Source organism: Chaetodon auriga, chromosome 15 (assembly GCF_051107435.1).
Source record: "Chaetodon auriga isolate fChaAug3 chromosome 15, fChaAug3.hap1, whole genome shotgun sequence".
NCBI lineage: Eukaryota > Metazoa > Chordata > Actinopteri > Chaetodontiformes > Chaetodontidae > Chaetodon > Chaetodon auriga.
The window spans coordinates 13231327-13256722 of NC_135088.1; the positions used below are offsets into that span (position 1 = coordinate 13231327).

The 25396-nt window shown below is 42.3% G+C and overlaps 2 protein-coding genes and 20 non-coding genes across 25 annotated transcripts in view; 2 read left to right on the plus strand and 20 right to left on the minus strand.

Moving 5' to 3' along the window:
* The window catches only part of cfap54 (cilia and flagella associated 54), a 31135-nt gene extending 17448 nt beyond the window's left edge, over window positions 1-13687 (plus strand). The window contains exons 50-56 of the mRNA XM_076751187.1: window positions 393-556; window positions 740-894; window positions 988-1111; window positions 2086-2245; window positions 2586-2743; window positions 13285-13431; window positions 13559-13687. Of these exons, the coding sequence (XP_076607302.1) occupies window positions 393-556; window positions 740-894; window positions 988-1111; window positions 2086-2245; window positions 2586-2743; window positions 13285-13431; window positions 13559-13687 (1037 nt within the window). The remainder of the gene's footprint in view (window positions 1-392; window positions 557-739; window positions 895-987; window positions 1112-2085; window positions 2246-2585; window positions 2744-13284; window positions 13432-13558) is intronic.
* Window positions 3194-3266, minus strand: trnar-acg (transfer RNA arginine (anticodon ACG)). The gene has a single exon. It is a non-coding gene; the product is annotated as a tRNA-Arg (tRNA).
* Window positions 4013-4085, minus strand: trnar-acg (transfer RNA arginine (anticodon ACG)). The gene has a single exon. It is a non-coding gene; the product is annotated as a tRNA-Arg (tRNA).
* Window positions 4363-4434, minus strand: trnah-gug (transfer RNA histidin (anticodon GUG)). Its single transcript has one exon. It is a non-coding gene; the product is annotated as a tRNA-His (tRNA).
* Window positions 4833-4905, minus strand: trnar-acg (transfer RNA arginine (anticodon ACG)). Its single transcript has one exon. It is a non-coding gene; the product is annotated as a tRNA-Arg (tRNA).
* trnar-acg (transfer RNA arginine (anticodon ACG)) lies at window positions 5402-5474 on the minus strand. The gene has a single exon. It is a non-coding gene; the product is annotated as a tRNA-Arg (tRNA).
* On the minus strand, window positions 5929-6000 carry trnah-gug (transfer RNA histidin (anticodon GUG)). Its single transcript has one exon. It is a non-coding gene; the product is annotated as a tRNA-His (tRNA).
* On the minus strand, window positions 6398-6470 carry trnar-acg (transfer RNA arginine (anticodon ACG)). The gene has a single exon. It is a non-coding gene; the product is annotated as a tRNA-Arg (tRNA).
* Window positions 6925-6996, minus strand: trnah-gug (transfer RNA histidin (anticodon GUG)). The gene has a single exon. It is a non-coding gene; the product is annotated as a tRNA-His (tRNA).
* On the minus strand, window positions 7394-7466 carry trnar-acg (transfer RNA arginine (anticodon ACG)). Its single transcript has one exon. It is a non-coding gene; the product is annotated as a tRNA-Arg (tRNA).
* Window positions 7963-8035, minus strand: trnar-acg (transfer RNA arginine (anticodon ACG)). The gene has a single exon. It is a non-coding gene; the product is annotated as a tRNA-Arg (tRNA).
* trnah-gug (transfer RNA histidin (anticodon GUG)) lies at window positions 8490-8561 on the minus strand. Its single transcript has one exon. It is a non-coding gene; the product is annotated as a tRNA-His (tRNA).
* Window positions 8959-9031, minus strand: trnar-acg (transfer RNA arginine (anticodon ACG)). The gene has a single exon. It is a non-coding gene; the product is annotated as a tRNA-Arg (tRNA).
* On the minus strand, window positions 9486-9557 carry trnah-gug (transfer RNA histidin (anticodon GUG)). Its single transcript has one exon. It is a non-coding gene; the product is annotated as a tRNA-His (tRNA).
* trnar-acg (transfer RNA arginine (anticodon ACG)) lies at window positions 9955-10027 on the minus strand. Its single transcript has one exon. It is a non-coding gene; the product is annotated as a tRNA-Arg (tRNA).
* trnar-acg (transfer RNA arginine (anticodon ACG)) lies at window positions 10524-10596 on the minus strand. Its single transcript has one exon. It is a non-coding gene; the product is annotated as a tRNA-Arg (tRNA).
* trnah-gug (transfer RNA histidin (anticodon GUG)) lies at window positions 11051-11122 on the minus strand. The gene has a single exon. It is a non-coding gene; the product is annotated as a tRNA-His (tRNA).
* Window positions 11520-11592, minus strand: trnar-acg (transfer RNA arginine (anticodon ACG)). Its single transcript has one exon. It is a non-coding gene; the product is annotated as a tRNA-Arg (tRNA).
* trnar-acg (transfer RNA arginine (anticodon ACG)) lies at window positions 12085-12157 on the minus strand. The gene has a single exon. It is a non-coding gene; the product is annotated as a tRNA-Arg (tRNA).
* trnar-acg (transfer RNA arginine (anticodon ACG)) lies at window positions 12549-12621 on the minus strand. Its single transcript has one exon. It is a non-coding gene; the product is annotated as a tRNA-Arg (tRNA).
* Window positions 12899-12970, minus strand: trnah-gug (transfer RNA histidin (anticodon GUG)). Its single transcript has one exon. It is a non-coding gene; the product is annotated as a tRNA-His (tRNA).
* A 1609-nt stretch (window positions 13688-15296) lies between the features above and the next one.
* Window positions 15297-25046, plus strand: LOC143332712 (dixin-like). 4 transcript variants are annotated; one of them, XM_076750458.1, is made up of 21 exons: window positions 15297-15564; window positions 16253-16382; window positions 16981-17106; window positions 17439-17670; window positions 17903-18004; window positions 20111-20205; window positions 20315-20418; window positions 20737-20820; window positions 21114-21167; window positions 21307-21357; window positions 21768-21872; window positions 21980-22033; window positions 22175-22246; window positions 22440-22481; window positions 22597-22662; window positions 22993-23142; window positions 23436-23499; window positions 23591-23687; window positions 23846-23954; window positions 24067-24146; window positions 24231-25046. In XM_076750458.1, exons 1-21 carry the CDS (start codon window positions 15502-15504, stop codon window positions 24238-24240), a joined length of 1890 nt encoding a protein of 629 aa, XP_076606573.1. In that variant the 5' UTR covers window positions 15297-15501; the 3' UTR covers window positions 24241-25046. The 4 variants fall into 4 exon arrangements, with proteins under 4 accessions (XP_076606573.1, XP_076606576.1, XP_076606577.1 ...); XM_076750461.1 differs by having other exon boundaries at window positions 22996-23142; XM_076750462.1 differs by having other exon boundaries at window positions 20117-20205.
* Window positions 25047-25396: the final 350 nt, after the last annotated feature.

Consider the following 25396-nt stretch of genomic DNA (forward strand, 5'->3'; position numbering starts at 1 on the left):
CATCTCTCTGGAATGTATTGAACCAAATAGGTTTCATTTGTGCAAGAACACCGGGATAGGAGAACTGACTGGCTCTTATGTTCTCAGTTTCTCCAGATATCAGCATCCAAGAGATCTTTGTGTAATTTGTCTTCAGGGTTGGCTGTATAGGGCTGGTGGGGCAAATAGTTACAGGTCATTTTAAATTTTTTGATTGAATAACCATCTTTAGTCTCATAGGGCTAAATTAAAGTCTGTCACCGTCTTACGAGGATGCATCTGCATATACACTGACCTGTAAGACTAACCCATCATTTTAATCACTCTGTGCTGTTCACGTTCACTTTAAATACAACATATTTGATTTCACTGTGGATCAAACAGCTGTTTATGCAAGTGGGAATGCCTTCCAGATTCTCTTGGAGGGGAAGCTTGTGCCAGCATAACTTCTTCAGTGAACTCACAACAACATGAACAGGACGGACTGGACACTGAGGGCTCCTGTCTGAACACAGAAGAACCAAAAGTGCTGAACTTTGATACAGAGAAGGAGAAGCTCACTCCGGAAAGGATAAAGGTAATTCTTCTTTTGGATTTTTCACTAGATCTTTACTTCAGGGATTTGCCACTGTGGCAAAGGGTGATTTCTACATTGAACTGGTATACCAGTATTCTTGGCACCTTTCAGTCAATATGGAGCATCCTTTTTTCCAACTGGTTTGTGTCAGCTTGCCTATACCTGTTATATCCTCTGTTGTAGTTCCTTTTGCTAGAAGGAGCGTCCTCCTTGTTTCACTCCACCGCGCAGCAGTTCTCATCCCAGTCCTGCAGCGAAATGGAGAACCTGGAACTGGCAATAGAGTCCAATCTACTGAAGGCCAACCTGTACCTACAGCAAGGACATGCTGCACTCAGGTACTGTGACCTTGTCCTTGTGTACTGTTTGTGTTTACATGCTTATATTTGTACATCCTGAATACGTTAACCATTTTTCACATTGTCCTTCAGTTCTGAGATAGCATCGTCCTCCTTGATGCTGCTGCAGACGTCTCCTGTAACCATGAGAGGATCCATACCTGGTGCTCAGAAACCTTCATCTGAGCTCCCATATGCCAGGACTGGCAATGAATGGGTAGCATGTTTATTTAAATCAGCTACAGGATCAAATCAGTTGATTTTTCAACAAAAATCAAACATATATCTCATTTATCGTCTCTGTGTGTTGCGTGGTAAACATTACAAAACCCGACACCATTATGACCAACAGAGCCATCTGGAAGTAAACTGCAAAAAGTAAAGAGCTGAAATGTTATAATGTCACCTTTTTCAATTGTTTTTTTACACTTGGTAACATACATTTCTCTATACTGAGTTCACCTTTTCAGTAGGGTGTTCCCATATTTCAGCAGCTCAGCACAACCCTTGCACTAATATAACCAAAACACTTCAGACACATCTTAAAATCATCTCTTGCACCTGAACACTGACATTTGTCTCCTAACAGTATCACTGTTGTCTTTGATGTGATTATTTATTTAGCATAACCCAAGATTCTTATACAACAGAAAGAAGGCCACTTCTTTATTGCATGAAGTGTGCTACCTTATTGCACTGCAGTATGCTTCAATATGCTTTATTTTTTTGTGCCATGTATGCATGGAGTGACTTTAAGTGCTCAAAATGAAACTAAAATAATTCCAGTAATGCAATACAGAGCTATACCTATGATATTATAAACTGCAGTGTAATTTACATTACTTTTATGTTTTTTTTTACAATAGTATGTAGATGCAAAATGGAGTGTAAATACACAGTGCAGTTTTTGTGTTTGAGTGAGCAAACAGTTTATCAATTTTGAAAGATGTGGTGACAGAGTGAGTTTTGTGTGAAACCAATGAAAAGTGATCCACAGTTTAGTCCACACTGACTTCTGTTGTGCTGATTGTGTGAAGAGTTTTGAAAAAGTGAACCCAGTACTGAATAATGTGTTACCAGTTGTGCAAAAAAAAAACCCCAGAAACAATGCATATAACCACTCTACGGCAGTAAAATGGTGACTGATTGTACATGGTGTGTGTGTATGCATGTGTTACTCCCTGTCCACAGGGAACAAAAGGTTGCCGTGTGTCAAATCTCCTGCATGGAGACTGTCCCAGAGCCGTTGAGGCCAGTGAGAGAATTGGAGTTTATCTGTGGCTGCGTTGCCGCCTGGCTCTGGTCCGTGGCCTGGTCGCTCATGTTACTGGCACAGCTACTTTTTTCCCAGGTCAGTTCACGAATGGTGCTGCTGCTTCTCTTTTTCTGAGTGGGGTATTGTTGGCTAAAACAGTTTAACTAATATCACAAGAATTACATATGTCCGAACAGATTAGTAATCTTCTCTGCTACGCAATACACTACTGGGTGTACACTTGAAAAATGTAGGACTGCTTGACCTTGTTACTTTACATTATTATGTTTCACATAACAAGGCTTGGTATGTTATGTCCAGAGTACCAGAAGTTTTGAGTTTTGAAACTGAAGTGAAATATTTTCAGCACTGGTTACACAAGTTAGTGATTACATCTTTGTGTATGTGTCGGGGGGCGGGGGCTTGTATTTTTAAGGTAAAAACATAAATGAGGAGGCAGCGCAGGTTTTACAGGAGGGTCTTGATGAATGTACACGATGGGGAGACCTTGATATTCAAGCCCTTTTGATGGTCGAAGGTGCAGAATTGGAAGCAAAGAGAGGCAAAACTGATGACAGCATTGAGATGCTGCAGGTACCGACACACACACACACACACACACACACAAGCACACACAAACTTTTACGATGATGGCCGCTACAGAGTATTTCTTTGTAGTACTGAGTGTTACTTCATTACGATAGCATAGAATTAGCTTTGAATATCAAACATACAAGTATTTTACCTGTATGTGGTAAGACGGTCAAGTTCCACAGAAGCTTTATCTGTCACTGCTGTGTATGTTCTTCATAGACAAATTTGACTTTTAAGAGAAAGATTATTTGCAAATAACAGTAAATTCAAGAGACACTTGATGATAGCTGTGACTTCAACTGACTGGTTCACATGGCTTTCAGGTCATTTTGAAATGCAGTGTCCCCATCATTTGACACTTTTCTGTTGTCAGTGCACATTGACATTGTTAACACAACCAGTGTGAAGACCAGTAACTAAAACGAATGAGTGACAAGCTAAAGATTACATCGAGCTAGCCAGGAGTCGAACCTAGAATCTTCTGATCCGTAGTCAGACGCGTTATCCATTGCGCCACTAGCCCTATGTGCAGCCACGTGTGGGAACAGCTGTGTTCCCACATCATGGCATGCAAACAGTCAAGGGCTTGTCCTTTGTAGACTAATATGGAGATCACTGGTCAAATGTGACAATATGGAGCCTTCCACAGGAAAATTGTTAAAGCATCCAGTTTCAAATGATGTAAACTGAGGCAGAGGCTGGAGGATGTAACAGGACCGCTCACAAATAATGGTGTAAGCTGAATTTGGAGTAAATGTGTGTTGGAGGCTGGAGGACGCAAAAGTACAGTTTTTTTGTACTGCCGTGACCCAGATTCGAACCGGGGTTGCTGCGGCCACAACGCAGAGTACTAACCACTATACGATCACGGCTGCTTGGCTTCCTGAGTACTTCTTTCTCGTAGTGACTGTTTCCTCATTGTGAAATCGCACTTTTAGCTTTGAACAACATGAACAACTATTTTACTTGTATGCGTTTCCAAAATATTGTGTTAGAGAAGACAATCAAGTTCCACAGACTTGTCTGTCACTGATGTGTACGTTCTTACGGACAAATTTGACTTTTCAGAGAGAGATAATTTGCAAATAACGGTAAATTCAAGAGACACTTGATGATAGCTGTGAGTTCAACTGACTGGGTCAGATGGCTTTCAGTTCATGTTGATATGCAATTTCCTCATCATTTGGCATTTTTCCCATTGACATTGTCAACACAACCAGTGTGAAGACCAGTATCTGACATGAATGAGTGACAAGCTAAAGGTTGAATCGAGCTAGCCAGGAGTCGAACCTAGAATCTTCTGATCCGTAGTCAGACGCGTTATCCATTGCGCCACTAGCCCTATGTGCAGCCCCATGTGGCAACAGCTGTCTTCCCACAAAATGGCATGCAAACAGCCAAGGGCTTGCTCTTTTTGGACCTGTATGGAGATCACTGGTCAAATGTGACAATATGGAGCCTTCCACAGGAAAATTGTTAAAGCATCCAGTTTCAAATGATGTAAACTGAGGCAGAGGCTGGAGGATGTAACAGGACAGCTCACCAATAATGGTGTAAGCTGAATTTGGAGTAAATGTGTGTTGGAGGCTGGAGGACGCAAAAGTACAGCTTTTTTGTACTGCCATGACCCGGATTCGAACCGGGGTTGCTGCGACCACAACGCAGAGTACTAACCACTATACGATCACGGCTGCTTGGCTTCCTGAGTACTTCTTTCTCGTAGTGACTGTTTCCTCATTGTGAAATCGCACTTTTAGCTTTAATCAACATGAACAACTATTTTACTTGTATGCGTTTCCAAAATACTGTGTTAGAAAAGACAATCAAGTTCCACAGATTTGTCTGTCACTGCTGTGTACGTTCTTACGGACAAATTTGACTTTTCAGAAAAAGATTATTTGCAAATAATGGTAATTTCAAGAGACACTTGATGATAGCTGTGAGTTCAACTGACTGGGTCAGATGGCTTTCAGTTCATGTTGATATGCAATTTCCTCATCATTTTACCATTTTTCCCATTGACATTGTCAACACAACCAGTGTGAAGACCAGTATCTGACATGAATGAGTGACAAGCTAAAGGTTGAATCGAGCTAGCCAGGAGTCGAACCTAGAATCTTCTGATCCGTAGTCAGACGCGTTATCCATTGCGCCACTAGCCCTATGTGCAGCCCCATGTGGCAACAGCTGTCTTCCCACAGAATGGCATGCAAACAGCCAAGGGCTTGCTCTTTTTGGACCTGTATGGAGATCACTGGTCAAATGTGACAATATGGAGCCTTCCACAGGAAAATTGTTAAAGCATCCAGTTTCAAATGATGTAAACTGAGGCAGAGGCTGGAGGATGTAAAAGGACAACTTGCTTTGTAATGCTGTGACCTGGACGTATCGGAAGTGCAAGGCAGTTAAGTTCAACAGATATTGTTCTATGTACATTATTTCATAGACAAATTTGACTTTTAAGAGAAAGATAAATTGTAACTAACAGTTAATTCAAGAGAAACCTGAAGGTGGCTGTGACTTGAACTGACTGGGTCATATGGCTTTCAGTTCATTTTGAAATGTAATTTCCTCATCATTTGGCACCTTTCCATTGTCATCAGAATCAGTGTGAAGACCAGTCTCTGACATGAATGAGTGACAGGCTAAAGGTTGAATCGAGCTAGCCAGGAGTCGAACCTAGAATCTTCTGATCCGTAGTCAGACGCGTTATCCATTGCACCACTAGCCCTATGTGCAGCTGCATGTGGCAACAGCTGTGTTCGCACAGCATGGCATGCAAACAGCCAAGGCAGAGACTGGACGATGTAACAGGACAACTTGCTTTGTACTGCTGTGACCCGGACGTGTTGGAAGTGCAAGGCAGTTAAGTTCAACAGATATTGCTCTGTGTACGTTAATTCATAGACAAATTTGACTTTTAAGAGAAAGATAAATTGTAACTAACAGTTAATTCAAGAGAAACCTGAAGATGGCTGTGAGTTCAACTGACTGGGTCAGATGGCTAAATGTGACAATATGGAGCCTTCCACAGGAAAATTGTTAAAGCATCCAGTTTCAAATGATGTAAACTGAGGCAGAGACTGGAGGATGTAACAGGACAGCTCACCAATAATGGTGTAAGCTGAATTTGAAGTAAATGTGTGTTGGAGGCTGGAGGACGCAAAAGTACAGCTTTTTTGTACTGCCGTGACCCGGATTCGAACCGGGGTTGCTGCGGCCACAACGCAGAGTACTAACCACTATACGATCACGGCTAGTTGGCTTCCTGAGTACTTCTTTCTCGTAGTGACTGTTTCCTCATTGTGAAATCGCACTTTTAGCTTTGAACAACATGAACAACTATTTTACTTATATGCGTTTCCAAAATATTTTGTTAGAGAAGACAATCAAGTTCCACAGACTTGTCTGTCACTGATGTGTACGTTCTTACGGACAAATTTGACTTTTCAGAGAGAGATTATTTGCAAATAACGGTAAATTCAAGAGACACTTGATGATAGCTGTGAGTTCAACTGACTGGGTCAGATGGCTTTCAGTTCATGTTGATAAGCAATTTCCTCATCATTTGGCATTTTTCCCATTGACATTGTCAACACAACCAGTGTGAAGACCAGTCTCTGACATGAATGAGTGACAGGCTAACGGTTGAATCGAGCTAGCCAGGAGTCAAACCTAGAATCTTCTGATCCGTAGTCAGACGCGTTATCCATTGCGCCACTAGCCCTATGTGCAACCACATGTGGCAACAGCTGTGTTCCCACAGCATGGCATGCAAACAGCCAAGGCAGAGGCTGGACGATGTAACAGGACAACTTGCTTTGTACTGCTGTGACCCGGACGTGTTGGAAGTGCAAGGCAGTTAAGTTCAACAGATATTGCTCTGTGTACGTTAATTCATAGACAAATTTGACTTTTAAGAGAAAGATAAATTGTAACTAACAGTTAATTCAAGAGAAACCTGAAGATGGCTGTGAGTTCAACTGACTGGGTCAGATGGCTAAATGTGACAATATGGAGCCTTCCACAGGAAAATTGTTAAAGCATCCAGTTTCAAATGATGTAAACTGAGGCAGAGGCTGGAGGATGTAACAGGACAGCTCACCAATAATGGTGTAAGCTGAATTTGGAGTAAATGTGTGTTGGAGGCTGGAGGACGCAAAAGTACAGCTTTTTTGTACTGCCGTGACCCGGATTCGAACCGGGGTTGCTGCGGCCACAACGCAGAGTACTAACCACTATACGATCACGGCTAGTTGGCTTCCTGAGTACTTCTTTCTCGTAGTGACTGTTTCCTCATTGTGAAATCGCACTTTTAGCTTTGAACAACATGAACAACTATTTTACTTGTATGCGTTTCTAAAATATTTTGTTAGAGAAGACAATCAAGTTCCACAGACTTGTCTGTCACTGATGTGTACGTTCTTACGGACAAATTTGACTTTTCAGAGAGAGATTATTTGCAAATAACGGTAAATTCAAGAGACACTTGATGATAGCTGTGAGTTCAACTGACTGGGTCAGATGGCTTTCAGTTCATGTTGATATGCAATTTCCTCATCATTTGGCATTTTTCCCATTGACATTGTCAACACAACCAGTGTGAAGACCAGTATCTGACATGAATGAGTGACAAGCTAAAGGTTGAATCGAGCTAGCCAGGAGTCGAACCTAGAATCTTCTGATCCGTAGTCAGACGCGTTATCCATTGCGCCACTAGCCCTATGTGCAGCCCCATGTGGCAACAGCTGTCTTCCCACAGAATGGCATGCAAACAGCCAAGGGCTTGCTCTTTTTGGACCTGTATGGAGATCACTGGTCAAATGTGACAATATGGAGCCTTCCACAGGAAAATTGTTAAAGCATCCAGTTTCAAATGATGTAAACTGAGGCAGAGGCTGGAGGATGTAAAAGGACAACTTGCTTTGTAATGCTGTGACCTGGACGTATCGGAAGTGCAAGGCAGTTAAGTTCAACAGATATTGTTCTATGTACATTATTTCATAGACAAATTTGACTTTTAAGAGAAAGATAAATTGTAACTAACAGTTAATTCAAGAGAAACCTGAAGGTGGCTGTGACTTGAACTGACTGGGTCATATGGCTTTCAGTTCATTTTGAAATGTAATTTCCTCATCATTTGGCACCTTTCCATTGTCATCAGAATCAGTGTGAAGACCAGTCTCTGACATGAATGAGTGACAGGCTAAAGGTTGAATCGAGCTAGCCAGGAGTCGAACCTAGAATCTTCTGATCCGTAGTCAGACGCGTTATCCATTGCACCACTAGCCCTATGTGCAGCTGCATGTGGCAACAGCTGTGTTCGCACAGCATGGCATGCAAACAGCCAAGGCAGAGACTGGACGATGTAACAGGACAACTTGCTTTGTACTGCTGTGACCCGGACGTGTTGGAAGTGCAAGGCAGTTAAGTTCAACAGATATTGCTCTGTGTACGTTAATTCATAGACAAATTTGACTTTTAAGAGAAAGATAAATTGTAACTAACAGTTAATTCAAGAGAAACCTGAAGATGGCTGTGAGTTCAACTGACTGGGTCAGATGGCTAAATGTGACAATATGGAGCCTTCCACAGGAAAATTGTTAAAGCATCCAGTTTCAAATGATGTAAACTGAGGCAGAGACTGGAGGATGTAACAGGACAGCTCACCAATAATGGTGTAAGCTGAATTTGAAGTAAATGTGTGTTGGAGGCTGGAGGACGCAAAAGTACAGCTTTTTTGTACTGCCGTGACCCGGATTCGAACCGGGGTTGCTGCGGCCACAACGCAGAGTACTAACCACTATACGATCACGGCTAGTTGGCTTCCTGAGTACTTCTTTCTCGTAGTGACTGTTTCCTCATTGTGAAATCGCACTTTTAGCTTTGAACAACATGAACAACTATTTTACTTATATGCGTTTCCAAAATATTTTGTTAGAGAAGACAATCAAGTTCCACAGACTTGTCTGTCACTGATGTGTACGTTCTTACGGACAAATTTGACTTTTCAGAGAGAGATTATTTGCAAATAACGGTAAATTCAAGAGACACTTGATGATAGCTGTGAGTTCAACTGACTGGGTCAGATGGCTTTCAGTTCATGTTGATAAGCAATTTCCTCATCATTTGGCATTTTTCCCATTGACATTGTCAACACAACCAGTGTGAAGACCAGTCTCTGACATGAATGAGTGACAGGCTAACGGTTGAATCGAGCTAGCCAGGAGTCAAACCTAGAATCTTCTGATCCGTAGTCAGACGCGTTATCCATTGCGCCACTAGCCCTATGTGCAACCACATGTGGCAACAGCTGTGTTCCCACAGCATGGCATGCAAACAGCCAAGGCAGAGGCTGGACGATGTAACAGGACAACTTGCTTTGTACTGCTGTGACCCGGACGTGTTGGAAGTGCAAGGCAGTTAAGTTCAACAGATATTGCTCTGTGTACGTTAATTCATAGACAAATTTGACTTTTAAGAGAAAGATAAATTGTAACTAACAGTTAATTCAAGAGAAACCTGAAGATGGCTGTGAGTTCAACTGACTGGGTCAGATGGCTAAATGTGACAATATGGAGCCTTCCACAGGAAAATTGTTAAAGCATCCAGTTTCAAATGATGTAAACTGAGGCAGAGGCTGGAGGATGTAACAGGACAGCTCACCAATAATGGTGTAAGCTGAATTTGGAGTAAATGTGTGTTGGAGGCTGGAGGACGCAAAAGTACAGCTTTTTTGTACTGCCGTGACCCGGATTCGAACCGGGGTTGCTGCGGCCACAACGCAGAGTACTAACCACTATACGATCACGGCTAGTTGGCTTCCTGAGTACTTCTTTCTCGTAGTGACTGTTTCCTCATTGTGAAATCGCACTTTTAGCTTTGAACAACATGAACAACTATTTTACTTGTATGCGTTTCTAAAATATTTTGTTAGAGAAGACAATCAAGTTCCACAGACTTGTCTGTCACTGATGTGTACGTTCTTACGGACAAATTTGACTTTTCAGAGAGAGATTATTTGCAAATAACGGTAAATTCAAGAGACACTTGATGATAGCTGTGAGTTCAACTGACTGGGTCAGATGGCTTTCAGTTCATGTTGATATGCAATTTCCTCATCATTTGGCATTTTTCCCATTGACATTGTCAACACAACCAGTGTGAAGACCAGTATCTGACATGAATGAGTGACAAGCTAAAGGTTGAATCGAGCTAGCCAGGAGTCGAACCTAGAATCTTCTGATCCGTAGTCAGACGCGTTATCCATTGCGCCACTAGCCCTATGTGCAGCCCCATGTGGCAACAGCTGTCTTCCCACAGAATGGCATGCAAACAGCCAAGGGCTTGCTCTTTTTGGACCTGTATGGAGATCACTGGTCAAATGTGACAATATGGAGCCTTCCACAGGAAAATTGTTAAAGCATCCAGTTTCAAATGATGTAAACTGAGGCAGAGACTGGAGGATGTAAAAGGACAACTTGCTTTGTAATGCTGTGACCTGGACGTATCGGAAGTGCAAGGCAGTTAAGTTCAACAGATATTGCTCTGTGTATGTTATTTCATAGACAAATTTGACTTTTAAGAGAAAGATAAATTGTAACTAACAGTTAATTCAAGAGAAACCTGAAGGTGGCTGTGACTTGAACTGACTGGGTCATATGGCTTTCAGTTCATTTTGAAATGTAATTTCCTCATCATTTGGCACCTTTCCATTGTCATCAGAATCAGTGTGAAGACCAGTCTCTGACATGAATGAGTGACAGGCTAAAGGTTGAATCGAGCTAGCCAGGAGTCGAACCTAGAATCTTCTGATCCGTAGTCAGACGCGTTATCCATTGCGCCACTAGCCCTATGTGCAGCCGCATGTGGCAACAGCTGTGTTCGCACAGCATGGCATGCAAACAGCCAAGGCAGAGGCTGGACAATGTAACAGGACAACTTGCTTTGTACTGCTGTGACCCGGACGTGTTGGAAGTGCAAGGCAGTTAAGTTCAACAGATATTGCTCTGTGTACGTTAATTCATAGACAAATTTGACTTTTAAGAGAAAGATAAATTGTAACTAACAGTTAATTCAAGAGAAACCTGAAGATGGCTGTGAGTTCAACTGACTGGGTCAGATGGCTAAATGTGACAATATGGAGCCTTCCACAGGAAAATTGTTAAAGCATCCAGTTTCAAATGATGTAAACTGAGGCAGAGACTGGAGGATGTAACAGGACCGCTCACCAATAATGGTGTAAGCTGAATTTGGAGTAAATGTGTGTTGGAGGCTGGAGGACGCAAAAGTACAGCTTTTTTGTACTGCCGTGACCCGGATTCGAACCGGGGTTGCTGCGGCCACAACGCAGAGTACTAACCACTATACGATCACGGCTGCTTGGCTTCCTGAGTACTTCTTTCTCGTAGTGACTGTTTCCTCGTTGTGAAAGCGCACTTTTAGCTTTGAACAACATGAACAACTATTTTACTTGTATGCGTTTCCAAAATATTGTGTTAGAAAAGACAATCAAGTTCCACAGACTTGTCTGTCACTGATGTGTACGTTCTTACGGACAAATTTGACTTTTCAGAGAGAGATAATTTGCAAATAACGGTAAATTCAAGAGACACTAGATGATAGCTGTGAGTTCAACTGACTGGGTCAGATGACTTTCAGTTCATGTGGATATGCAATTTCCTCATCATTTGGCATTTTTCCCATTGACATTGTCACCACAACCAGTGTGAAGACCAGTATCTGACATGAATGAGTGACAAGCTAAAGGTTGAATCGAGCTAGCCAGGAGTCGAACCTAGAATCTTCTGATCCGTAGTCAGACGCGTTATCCATTGCGCCACTAGCCCTATGTGCAGCCACATGTGGGAACAGCTGTCTTCCCACACAATGGTATGCAAACAGCCAAGGGCTTGCTCTTTTTGGACCTGTATGGAGATCACTGGTCAAATTTGACAATATGGAGCCTTCCACAGGAAAATTGTTATAGCATCCAGATTCAAATGATGTAAACTGAGGCAGAGACTGGAGGATGTAAAAGGACAACTTGCTTTGTACTGCTGTGACCTGGACGTATTGGAAGTGCAGGGCAGTTAAATTCAGCAGATATTGTTCTATGTACATTATTTCATAGACAAATTTGACTTTTAAGAGAAAGAAAAATTGTAACAGTTAATTCAAGAGAAACATGTAGATGGCTGTGACTTGAACTGACTGGGTCAGATGGCTATCAGTTCATTTTGAAATGCAATTTCCTCATCATTTGGCACTTTTCCATTGTCATCAGAATCAGTGTGAAGACCAGTCTCTGACATGAATGAGTGACAAGCTAAAGGTTACATCGAGCTAGCCAGGAGTCGAACCTAGAATCTTCTGATCCGTAGTCAGACGCGTTATCCATTGCGCCACTAGCCCTATGTGTAGCTGCATGTGGCAACAGCTGTGCTCCCACAGCATGGCATGCAAACAGCCAAGGCAGAGACTGGACGATGTAACAGGACAACTTGCTTTGTACTGCTGTGACTCGGACGTGTTGGAAGTGCAAGGCAGTTAAGTTCAACAGATATTGCTCTGTGTACGTTATTTCATAGACAAATTTGACTTTTAAGAGAAAGATAAATTGTAACTAACAGTTAATTCAAGAGAAACCTGAAGATGGCTGTGAGTTCAACTGACTTGGGAGATGGCTTTCAGTTCATTTTGAAATGCAGGCACTTTTCTGTTATCAGTGCGCATTGACATTGTCTACACAACCAGTGTGAAGACCAGTCTCTGACATGAATGAGTGACAAGCTAAAGGTTGAATCGAGCTAGCCAGGAGTCGAACCTAGAATCTTCTGATCCGTAGTCAGACGCGTTATCCATTGCGCCACTAGCCCTATGTGCAGCCACATGTGGGAACAGGTGTGTTCCCACAGAATGGCATGCAAATGGTCAAGGGCTTGTCCTTTGTAGACTAAAATGGAGATCACTGATCAAATGTGACAATATGGAGCCTTCCACAGGAAAATTGTTAAAGCATCCAGTTTCAAATGATGTAAACTGAGGCAGAGACTGGAGGATGTAGAAGGACAGCTCACCAATAATGGTGTAAGCTGAATTTGGAGTAAATGTGTGTTGGAGGCTGGAGGACGCAAAAGTACAGCTTTTTTGTACTGCCGTGACCCGGATTCGAACCAGGGTTGCTGCGGCCACAACGCAGAGTACTAACCACTATACGATCACGGCTGCTTGGCTTCCTGAGTGCTTTTGTCTTGTAGTGACTGTTTCCTCATTGTGAAATCATAGTTTGAGCTTTGAACTTCAAACACAGAAATATTTCACTTGTATGTTTTTCCAAAATGTTGTATTTGAAAAGACGGTCAAGTTCCACAGAAGGTTTGTCTGTCGCTGCTGTGTACGTTCTTCATGGACAAATTTGACTTTTCAGAGAAACACAAATAGCAAGTGCTCTATAAACAACAGTGTCTTCATGAATAGCGCTCAATGAATTAAAGTAATAACGGTGCTTCTGTGTGCTGTTTGTGTGTGCACTTGAGAAGGAAGCCGTGAGGCTGCTGTCACGGCGGTCATGTATGCCACCAGGATCCAGCTTGACTTTGGCAAAGGCCACTTTGCTGCTCAGTGACCTGAGGGGAGTACAGAACACCACACTTCTAAAACTGACACAGAAACTACTGAAGAAGCAGGTGCATAAACACAGAAACATATGCATACACATTCACGTATATGCATCATCATACTACTCATACCTGTCAGTATTCAAAAATTCTGAGAAAACATTAACATTTGGTGCTCTTTCTCAATTTCTTTCAGCTGTGTGATTTTGGCCAGAGTGTGCTGTTGGATGATGGAAAAATGTGTTTCTCTCCTCCTGGACCCAGCAACACCTACCTCCCTCACCTCAGTGTCCTGGATCAGGTCACTTTGCAAATTGGTGAATAAAGAATGTTACACTTTCCTTGCACTTTTTCCCCATTTATTTGGGGGTAGGACAAAAAGTCTATTGCCGTGGTAGCAGCAGTGGTACCACCTTGCCTTACTGCCCTGTAAAGCTGTGCTTACACTTTAATTGACAGGGTAACTTGTTCACAATAACAATGTTAAAATGTTTACACGTTTAGCAAGTCATGTTAACCGTGTTCACCATCTGAGTATAGCCTGTTGGCATGCTAACATTTGCTAATTACAGCCGAGGTTGTTGGGAATGCCATTAGTTTAGTATTTGGTTAAAAACCAAAGTACTGGATAAAGTCAAACATCGACCTGTTGGTGGCATTATTGGGAAAATCAAGCAATCCGAGGATCTTGAGTGTCTGTACAAAAAAATCTTGGAATCCTTCTAATAGTTGTTGAGATGTTTCAGTCTTGACAAAAACTGTTAAAGTGACTTAAATGATTAATCAGTTAGCCAAGATTGTTGCTGATTAATTTCCTGTGAATTGACTATTCTCTGCCCTTCTGTCAGGCAAGCAGCTTCTCAGCTATACTTTCATTACATGTTGCATTACTCTATCTTGCATTGTTTCCACAGGTCACCTCCTGGATCTCAGTGATCTCAGCAACCCAAGCATTTCCAGTCCCACAAACCCCCCATGCTCAGCCAGATCAAGAGAATAGAATCACACCCATTATGTATCCCATATAGTACTGCTCTCTCCCAGTCCTGTGCCTACTGTGAGACAAAGCTGGGTGCTGAAGTTTGTATCGGCCACATCCATGGTTTGTGTTCCTGTCCCTGAGGTGCTTGTCATGTTGAAGAGAGCGAGGATCTTGTGGGCAACCTGGTGTAATGACACATTATGTAACAAATGTAGAAATTAAGAATGGAAGTACTGAATTTAGACTATTATACTGGATATTTATAATATTCGGAAGCAATCAAATACCAACGCCTGGAAACTGGTTAGATAGGCTGAAGAGAGCTAATGTAAAGAATGCATATGGTATGTTTTTCAGCAACTGTAAGTTGTCATTGTCTACAATTGAAAAGGAGTTTTAACTTCATATTTATGTTATCTATGTTATGTTATATTTAGGTTGTTTTTTTTCATATTGTTCATTCTCCAATCTGACATTACATTTAGTTGACAGTAAATGGAGCACTGTAACAGCTGGGAATAAAAAAATATTTAATACTTGACCTGCAAACTAAAATCTGTCCTTTTAACAATATCAATGGAAATCAAGAACTAGTGATGATCATAATACCGTGAGTTATAGAAAAAGGATTGAGATTAAGTCTAGGTACCCGGTGTTATCCTGTCAGATAAGGACTATGACACATCTGATATTGTGTGGAAAAACTATGAGCCACACCCCCACATGTAAAAAGGCATTAATGGTGTTTATATTGAAGATCAAGAGGTCAGTTTAAATTGAAACTGATTTTGTGGACCCCATTCTCAAGATAAAATTTTAAACCCCTTTGTGTGACACCATTTGTTTTAGGAGAGGAAACGCTAATCTGAAGCCCGTTACGAATTCCGGAAGCGTTCGTCAAATGTGGTCTTATTCTGAAATCTACAACCGGAAGTCAAGTATCGTATCAGTCAATGTGCTTTTGTGACTTGACCATGGTTTGACGGCAAGAGTAACGGTAGCCTCTTCCGCCGGTCCGGCAATTGTCTCGATTTGTTGACGTTTGCTGGAGTACAGCTGTTGGTAACGGGGGTTTGTCCGTTTTTTGAGACGAGTCGTGTGAGGCAATGGAGATAGCAGCTAGCTAACCTAGCTTAAATGGGTTTTCGCGTCAGAAGATGATCGCCTCACTTTCTAGAGGAAGTTTGCTGGATGAGGTTCTTCATGGGGGCTTCAATGAGGTAACGTTTACCTAGCGTTACTGATGTTCATGTGTGTGAAGTTGGGTTAGCTAACGTTACAATTCAGCAAGCGGACGCATGTTATTTTAGCTAACAATAGAATAGTAGAAAGAGCGAATTTCTGCAGTTTGTCCAATGAAGGTAATGTTGACGTTAATATGTAATCTAAAAAGAAAAAAAAACGTGAATTCTACCTTTAAACCGGTGGTTATCGCCAGCCAACAATGGCTGTTAATAAAAAGAATACCCGTAGCTGTACTGTGACTTGTGAAAGACCATAAGCAACCTACACTAAGGATAGCGTTAGGTGAAATGTTCAGGGAAATGTTCTCTGTTGTGCTCAAAACGGGGTGCGTTCTTTGTAAGGTATCCCGGACGACGGGCTGTCACGTGACTGAACGGTACCGTTAAAGGTGGAGTCAGCGTGCGAGGCACAGGGGGAGAACGTGAACCATGTAACTCTCCACTGAATAATATGATTGGCCTCCACAATAAAGTAAAATTTAATAAGGAGTGGGACAATAGACTGGCCCTGCCCCCTCTCTCCTGTCCCAACACAATAAACAAAGGGACTCATTTGTTATGCCATGGTCTCAGCCTTATTTGGCCCCCATTCTAAGCTGTGTGTTTGTGCATGTGTTCGTCTGTGGTTTGTTGGATTTGTGTGTATCTGATTGATGGACTGCAGCAGCAGCTGGCCGCATACGTTTCCTGGGTGAACTCTCAGCTGAAGAGGAAGCCAGGCCTGCAGCCTATCACAGACCTCAGGCACGATCTGCAGGATGGAGTGGTGCTCACACAACTAATAGAGATAGTTGGTAAATACACACATGCACAGTTACACACACAAATGGCTCACATGGTGCAGTAATACTGGACGAAGATTATTATTATTATTATTATTATTATTATTATTATTATTATTATTATAAAAAGAAAACTTAGAGTGAGGAGATCAGACTTTTATAAGTAAATTATTAGTTCATTTATGGGTTCATACATAGTTAAAGCATTTTGTATTTGTCTGTACTTGCACAGTTGGCTGAACAATAAGCCCTTATTTCAATGCTTATTAGTAATGTTTCAGCTTTCAGTGAGGCCTACCTGAGATGCTTGTCCAAGTTACTTCTCTAATGGCAAAGGAAAGACAACCTTGTAGCTTCATTTTTAAGCATTGACAAAAAATGATCTGATGATGTGAAGTTCGCTCGAATTAACATTTCCATTCAAAAACAAAAATATAACGTAAACGTAAAAATGTCCTCATGTATGCACACATTTTAAAGAGAACCATGAACTTCTTCTGGTTGTTGGTCAGCCTCAGCTGTTGATGAAGTTGTTGAAGTTGTAAATTCTTCTTCTCTCTCTCTCTCTCTCTCTCTCTCTCTCTTTCCCAAACCTCATTCAAATTGGCAGCAGGGGAAGTGCTGGAGGGAGTGTATGTTGCTCCACAAAACAAAGAGGAAAGCAGGAAGAATGTGGAGCAAGTCCTGCAGTTCATTTCCTCCAGGCACATACGCATGCCACATATATCTGCGAGAGGTAAATCACAGAGGAGTCTGTGTTTTGCAGCTGTCATTTAAAGAGCAGGTGTTTTCTGGTTGCTGACCCTAAATAGTAGTCAGCAGGTTTAATTGACCCCAAAGCTTTAAGCACATGAAAATTACATGTTTACATTGTAACATGCACATTTTTCTCCTTTGCACGAGCAGTGTCTCACCTATCAGGGAAACGATCATGTGCATGACAACTTTTTGGTGTCATGCTTGCTGTTAGGAAGCTGCTATTTTGACATCCCATCTTATTACTCTCTGTTGCCAGTACTGTCCACTTACGTCACTATTGATGCACATATGTTCCCTTTCTTTCTGCAGACATTGTCGATGGTAATCTGAAATCCGTAATGAGGATAATTCTGGCACTGGCTGCCCACTTCAAACCCTCAGCCAATCAGAGGGCTGCGTCGGGAATGGGGAGGAGTTTGACAAGAGGCTCTGCCAGTCACAACCCTCTCTCCACTGTTGCACTAGCACAAGGTGCCGCTGCTGCACTGGCATCAGCACGACTTGATGCCTCACAGCCTGCACGTGCCACACGTATTCACAGGTATTATAAACATAGATGCAAACCCTTGTCAGTATCTTTCTATGATACCCGACAGCAGTCATTTGTTTGAGACGTGTAGTCTTTGCTGTCCTCTGGTGGACAAACACGGATCACCAAACTGCCATCTTCACAACTGCTGAAACAGGACTCATCTCTGTATATTTGCTATCAAAACTGTATGCCAGTTCTTATCTATGAATAAATAACCTCTACCGTGTTTGTCGTCTTTCAGCGGCTGGGGGTTGGATGTGGAAAAGAGTGTGTGTGTTCGAGCACTGGTTGAGCAGTATGAAAGAGGATCTCCGGATGAGCAGGACAATCCTCAGCCAAGCAGGTAATCTGCCTTTACATGAGCTCCAGTTACTCGTAATAATTAAATAGACATACAGTGAATGATTGAATTTAGCAGATTCAGCGACAGTGGCAAATTCGCTTACTGCTCTGTGACCTTCTGTGTGCAGTCTAAATGTGATATAATAGGTAGATTTGACTGAGGTGGATATCATATCTTCAGAGGGAAGGTAGATAACTAGCCCCTTAGTGCTCTCACCTGCAACATGTAAAGTTAGTGACCTTAGAAAGGGCAAAGATGGTGCTCCTTTTCTGATTCACATGTATATTCATGTTGTGGGGTTTTGCTGTTGGACATAATGCAGGGCTGTGATAATAGGCTGAAGAAAACTATAACCTACTGAAAAGCATGTTGGCTTTGCTGGCCTGAAGTCATGAAGGAGGTTGCTGCAGTTTAGTGGCCTAAGGACAAGTGGTGTAGTTATATAATTAAACTTGCCATTTGTACATTTTGTAACAAAAAGATCTATTTTTGCTGAATGTATTTTTACATGATTGTGCAAGTCTGTTTGGGAGAACACAAACTCCACTTTGTTGCTGCATATACTCGACAGCTTTGCCCTCAGTTAATTCCATGCAAGTTCTCTGGTATCTGTCATCTTTAGAAACAGTAGGTTACATTCAGTGCTTCTTTTGTGTGTGTGTCTCACTGCCTGACCAGGCATATGACTTTGCTTTTAGTACGAAGACACACTTCGCCCTGCTGTGCATGTGTGTGTGGCAGTTCAAAGGCATTTGGGCAAAACACAGGCAGGTGACAGAAAAAAGAAATAAACCTTTTTATCCTCTCAAATCACATGTCTGGTTTGACGTTATACTCTGTGGCGTTCTTTTTTTTTTACCACCGCTGTTTGTGTGTGTCTGTTTATAATTCTAGAAGTGCACGCATTAATTATTTGTAGAACGATGACGTGGTTTTGTTTGGAGAGATTCAACAGACCTGACGCTGCCATCACATAGAAGCCACTTTACATTAAGGTACAAATATTCATCATTAATTAGTTGCTTATTAGCCTGGATCCTGCATGATTATATTCTACAACTAGTAGGCCATTAATTAAGAGTTTTCCCTCAATAACCTCCTAATAACCGCTTATTGATAGCAAGTAAGGAAGTTGTTGAACATGAATTATGATATTAATAACCCTAAATAACCCTAATCCTCAGAATCAGGCATCAATAAGTGCTTTATAATAACTTCTAAACAGTCAATATGCTACTAATGTGCATGCTATTAAATAACTAGTTCATGGTGAATATGAGTACCTTAATATAAAATGTGACCCGGCTTCAGAAAGTGAGAGAGTTCAGCAGTCGGCTGCGTTGGTTGCTATTTTAGCAAGCTGCAGGGTGAGGGGCGGGGTGTGTCAGAGCGAGGAGGATCACACTCTGTCATGAGTTTGTGGAGATGCTGAAGCAACAGACCCACATGCAGGGTGGACCTCAGGCTCCTTGGAAGTATTATGCACAGCTTAAACCACCTGTAGCCCACTATGGGGGGGACGCAGATTAAATGGTAAGACCAGGCACTGTGAGGCAGTGTCGGTGTGTGTGGGGGTGTGGATTCCTGTGCAAGTGTGTGTGTGATTTTACGGTGCTACCATGCAAAGAGACTTTAAATGAAGTGTAGCGTCTGTGCGCATTGTGCTTTGATTTGCAGAGATGTGCGAGGATTAAGGGCTTCTCTTGGCAAATTAAGATTTGAGGAAATATGCGTCATTCTCATGTGCTGCTGTTTTCTGTCTGTCCCCTTCCCTCTCTTAAAAGCCCTCTGTCCACATACGAGTCAGAGTTTCAACAAAAGGAGCCTTAGTTTGAAAGAGCTGTTAGAGTCACTTTGATTTTAGTGAATGTCTTTGAAAGAAAGAAAGAAAGAAAGAAAGAAAGAAAAAAAAGAAAACTGCAGAAAACTGAGACTGCAGACGTCTTCAGAGTGACAGTTTTACCCTGTTATTGACTTAAATTAAACTTAAAATGTCACCCAGCCAGGTGAAAGTAGTCTGTAGCAGTACATAAAATGCTGACATGCACATGCCCCCCCTTGCTTCTCTGGAACAAATTGATTAATCAGCATTTTGTCCTCCTTGAGCCTCAGCTCCGTCAGTCCGCTGTCATCTCCAAGAGCTCCACCCAGCAGCCACACAGACAGACAGCAGGAGGACCGCCAACAACAGGAGATCAGTGGTGAGTTCTGGGCCGCCAACAAACCAGCACGCCTTTTCATGAGAAAACCTCAGGATTTATAGTTTGACATGTGTTTGTTTTATGCGTGTGTACGTCTGTGTGCTTGTAGCCGAGTCATCTCACGTTGCAGTGGAGACGGTTTGGGAGGATTCTTTCAGTGAAACGTTGGAGAAGGAGATGCAGGACACACGAAAAATGGTGTCTGCTCTACAGGTACATGCATAGTGAGGTTTCGGTTTGATTCTGGTGACACTGTTGTGTTTTCATGTGTTTGTTTCTCCAATCACAATGTCTTTTTGTTGACTTCCATATTGAAGTACAAGTGCTGAGTGTAGATTCTGTATTTTCCTACCGTTGGTTGTAGTGTGTGTGCAGGGGGTTATGGGAAACTGTGACATTTGTATCACACTGTTTTTGAGCCATTTGAATGCTGTGCTCAACATACATCACGCACACACCCACACCACATGCACCTACCGCCGGTCCAAAGTACAAACCGGTGTGACGTGTTGCACCCTTTGTGTTTTTAAGGCCCTGCTGCTGCATGGTTCGCTACCTGAGGATGAGCAGGATGCGTCTTTGAGTTTGGACCAAGGCAGCGCTGAGCAGCAACTGGTAGCAATAGTCTCTCCTTTGATTTTCAGCTTTGTCCTCCTCTGTCTGCTCTCTCTCTCTCCTCTGTATCACACTCTTCCTCACTCTGTTTCACAAGCTCTTTGTGTTAAGCGAAGATCACATTTCTTTTTCTTGACTCTGGATTTGTGTGTGTGTGTGTGTGTGTGTGTGTGTGTGTGTGTGTGTGCGCATGCTTATGTGCTTGTCAGATGGTGACACGGGTATCAGTTTCCCCTCTTACTCAGTCCATCGTGGTTCTCACACACGTCCCTTTTTTTTCTTTCTCTTTCCAGGTCGTCATTCGCAGTCGTTTGGATCAGAGCATGGAGGAGGCTCAGGAGCTGAAGGTAAATCATTCGTTTCATTTTAAACCGTCAATATGGTCTTTTCTTCACACCCTCGTCTTACCCCTGAGAGATTAAAGTTGTGGAACGCACACTGTGATTAATATTTAATTCAGAGTGTGTTCGTTGCTGTTTGCTTTAGAGGGAACTGCTGCGCTGTAAGCAGGAGATGAGAAACCTGCAGGGAGTCAAGGTGAGACAAGCCAGATCTGCAGTTACTCTCACTGTTACTCTGTTGAATGTAAGTCTAGATGTGCTGTTGTACAACCCCAATTCCAAAAAAGTTGGGACGCTGTGTAAAATGTAAAAAAAAGCAAATGCAATCATTTAAAGCAAAGGCAATCATCCACAACTTTCCCAGTCTTTTGTTGCTCCCGTCCCAATTTGTTTGAAACGTTGTTGCATTAAATTTAGAATAAGCAGATATTTACAAAAATCAATGAAGCTGATGAGGTTAAACATTAAATGTATTGTCTTTGTGCTGTTTTCAGTTGAGTTTATGTCAAAATTCAGGTTTTATAGTGTCCCAACTTTTTTGCAATCGAGGTTATAGAAGGGTTGCTGGCTGAAGGACTGACTTCCTGTTGGTTTGTGAATGTGCAGGACGCCCAGCAGCAGAGGCTGTGCACTCAGGAGGCATCAATACTGCAGATGAAGCAAGAGCTTCTCAGAGCTGGCATGACGAAGGATGAACTCAACAACCAGAACGTACGATTATTAAAGTGGATGTAAAATAGTTCAGTTTTCATGAGGTACTGTATATTGTAGTGTGTGGTGCATTGCAAATCCCCCTCCTCTGTGGAAATGTGTTACAGGCAGAGCTGCAGTGGAAGCTGGAGGAATGTAACAGGCTGTGGGGTGAATGCAAGGTGAGGCACTCCGATCGCTCTCTGTCAATGCTTCGCCCTAATTGAGTTTAATTGTCCTAACTTCATGTTACACAGCATCTGTTTACTGAGTTTGTGCTAAATAATGAACCGTGCCTTTTGTCTGTGGTTGTTTGGGCGCAGAAGGAGATCGGCCAGAAGGACAGACTACTGCAGCAGCTCAAACACAAGCTGGAAGAAAGCCAAAAAAAGCAGGTATGTGTGGGTTTTTTTTTCAGCTTTATCTTTTCCCTGCAAATTAAGGCTAAACGTGCACTGATAAAAATGCACTCTTCCTTCATTTATCCAATAAACTAGTTACTTGCTTTAATAATCTGAGGTGAGGACTAAATATATTTGTTTTACATCAGTGTGTATTTTCATGTCTCGCTGTTTGTCTGTTTGACAGAGTGAATTGCAAAGACAGTTGGAGCATAAAGACAGCATGCAGGTAGAACTGTTTCTCTCCTGACTGAGTTCAGTTTTAGGTTTCGTGTTCGGCCACAGACACACATTCAGATATATGTTCCACAGCTGACACCTTTTTTTTTCGTTTATTTTTTCAGATTCCCGCCGGCACAGAAAATAATGGCTATTCTTACTCTGGAAATCCAGCTCCCTCTATGTCAGATGTAAGTGTTGTTTCTGTTGATTAGGCTGTTCAGCCAGTGGGCCTGTTCATATTGTTCTACATGTTACGGCACTAACAAAGCATCACACAGCTATACTCTCTCCCTTGCTTTATATTCTCTTGCACTATTTAGGCCACATATTGTAATATGAGCACGTGAAACAATAGAGCCCCATCCTGACTTTCAAGAACAGCAAGTTAAAGGAACACCAGAGGGCCAAACACGCTGAACGTAGACAAGAAATAGCTGTAAACAAGCAGGCAGCTGTTCTCGGTAAAAAATGAGCCTTTTGTCCTTGACAGGGAGCTTTTTGTGTTTGTTCTCTGTTAGCAGGCAGAGGAGGTTCAGCTGCTCAGAGATGCACTGAGGAGTTTGAGGAACAACTTCAGAGACCACGACCCGCAGCACCATACACTGGACACCCTGGAGCAGGGCATAGTATCACTCATCGACAGGCTGCATGTTCTGCACACACACAGGGTACAAAGACAGCCCAGATCCCCCCCCCCCCAAATGAAACATTCTTGTGTGGGCCCTTTTGTGGGTTATCACCCAAAAAGCCATGTGGTGAACTGATGATTGAGGCTAACGTGTAACTGAAAATAATTTTAAAGCTATGAGAGAGGTTGAATTGTAAACTTGCTATCAGCCAGCGGCCATGTTAAAATCAGATTCAACTGTATAATTGATTGAGTGAGCACTAATGAAAGAGAATATACCAAGAAATTTAAATGTAGACATTTAAAATCACGGCATTTATCCAAAAACTGCAGGAAAGGGGGAAATCTCCAAGACGCAAAGGTCAACACACAGACTCCGACACCTGGCCTTGCACAAGTAAGCTGTTCCAGTGCGAACCCCACGAACACGCATGCAGTGTACACACATGCCTTTATGCTTTCATTAACTATGCTTCTGATCTTTGCAGAGGCTTTTCAATCCCACAGTGGTTCTTCTGCCTCCACTAAAATCCTTTATTTTACTGGAAAATCCTCGACACCTCACATGATCAATATACAGAAGAGGTTAGTGTTTCATTTTTAAATGTTAATCCGTCTGATTCAGTAGTCTTGCCCACAGACTCCATTACTTGCCAGCTAGCAGTGATGCTTATCATCTTAACGTGCATTTATAAAATAATAAACAAAAAATATGAGCGAGTCTCTTTGTACACACCGCACAGGCTCGGCGAGGTGACGCTCAAGGATGTTAAGGCGGCAGTGGATCGAGAGGGAAACTACAGGTACCACTTCAAGGCCCTGGACCCTGAGTTCGGCACTGTGAAAGAAGAGGTAAGAGAAGGCTGGGAAGGGCCAATGATGCAAAAACGCATCCCAGCATACGTACATATAGACAAGAGCAGAGCTGTCACACAAGATAACATGTCCTTTTGTCTGTGTGCAGGTATTCCTGGATGGTGCCATCATTCCAGGCTGGGAAGGCAAAATAGTGGCCTGGGTAGAGGAGGACCGTGGTGAGGAAAGGTAACAACATGTTGATTCTGTATCTCTCTTTATTCTAGTTTCTTTATCTCAGTGGCGAGCAACACATGATCTTTTCTGTCTCAGGCCGTTGTAAGTTCAAGCTGAGGAGGCGCGACACTCGTGTTGCTCCCAGAGGCTCATCGAGACAGCTGTGGACACTTTCCGAGATTCAAACTATTGGTGAAATACTGTAAGACTTGTCAGCAAGAGATTTGGGTTGATCGGCTGGTACTAAAGCATACCGATGGTGTAAATCTGTAACCGGCGCGGAGAACATCGTGAAGCTTGGTGCCTTACAAAAGAAACGGTTTCCATCACGTGCTTATTACTGCCAGGCTGTAACTGTACTATCAAAACTGGAGTCAAAGTAGTAAAACATTACTCTGAATGAACTGTTTCTAAAACCACAGTGCTGTAGTTTCACGTGGAGTTTCCTTCTGGTTTGTGTTAATTGGACTTTAATTCATTTTAGTGCTCGGTGTACATGTCCTTTCTCATGCAGTAATGTAGTATTTAAAACAAGATTACATGTTAGAAATATGTATTGACCGCTGTTCTTTAGCCCAGGTACATTTCAGTCTTAAATGTGAGTGTGAAGTTAATATACAGTATTATCTACCATAGCTAGAAGGAAGAAAATATCTGGGTTAGGAAAGAAAATGCCACTTCTATGATACAAATGTTTCAAGGATAGAAAAAAGTCAGACATGCTGACAAACACTCTGACCACGTACCAGCGTGTCTTGCTATTACTTTGTTTTGCATTAGATACATGTAACAGTAAAAAAGGAGGGTGGTGGTCATCTGAACACCAACAAAAAAAAACAAAAAAACAGCTGAATGTATCACAGTTCAGTTTCACTCAACAGGACAAAAATCCAGATGTGGGTTTAAACGTCAGTCTGCAGCACAGCAGCGCGCGTGCAGACTGAACTGCTGTCAGCGAATAGAAAATGATGCTGGAAAACTTCGATGTAGAGATGCAGATGAAGAGCACTGTTACTTTGTTTACGTCATGAATTTGTTTTGTACATGTGTGTAAAATATTTTCACCATATCCTTAAGTTTTTGATGTTTACGTCTCTGACTTGTTTAAAGAGCGAGGCTCTTGTGAAGTGACAGTGCCTCCGCTCTGTAAAAAAAAAAAAGATGCTGTGGATTCGAATTTGACATCAGAGATTTTTGTCCTGGAACTATGGACCATTCCACTATTTATGGTGTGTGTGAGTGTGTGTGTGTGTGTGTGTGTG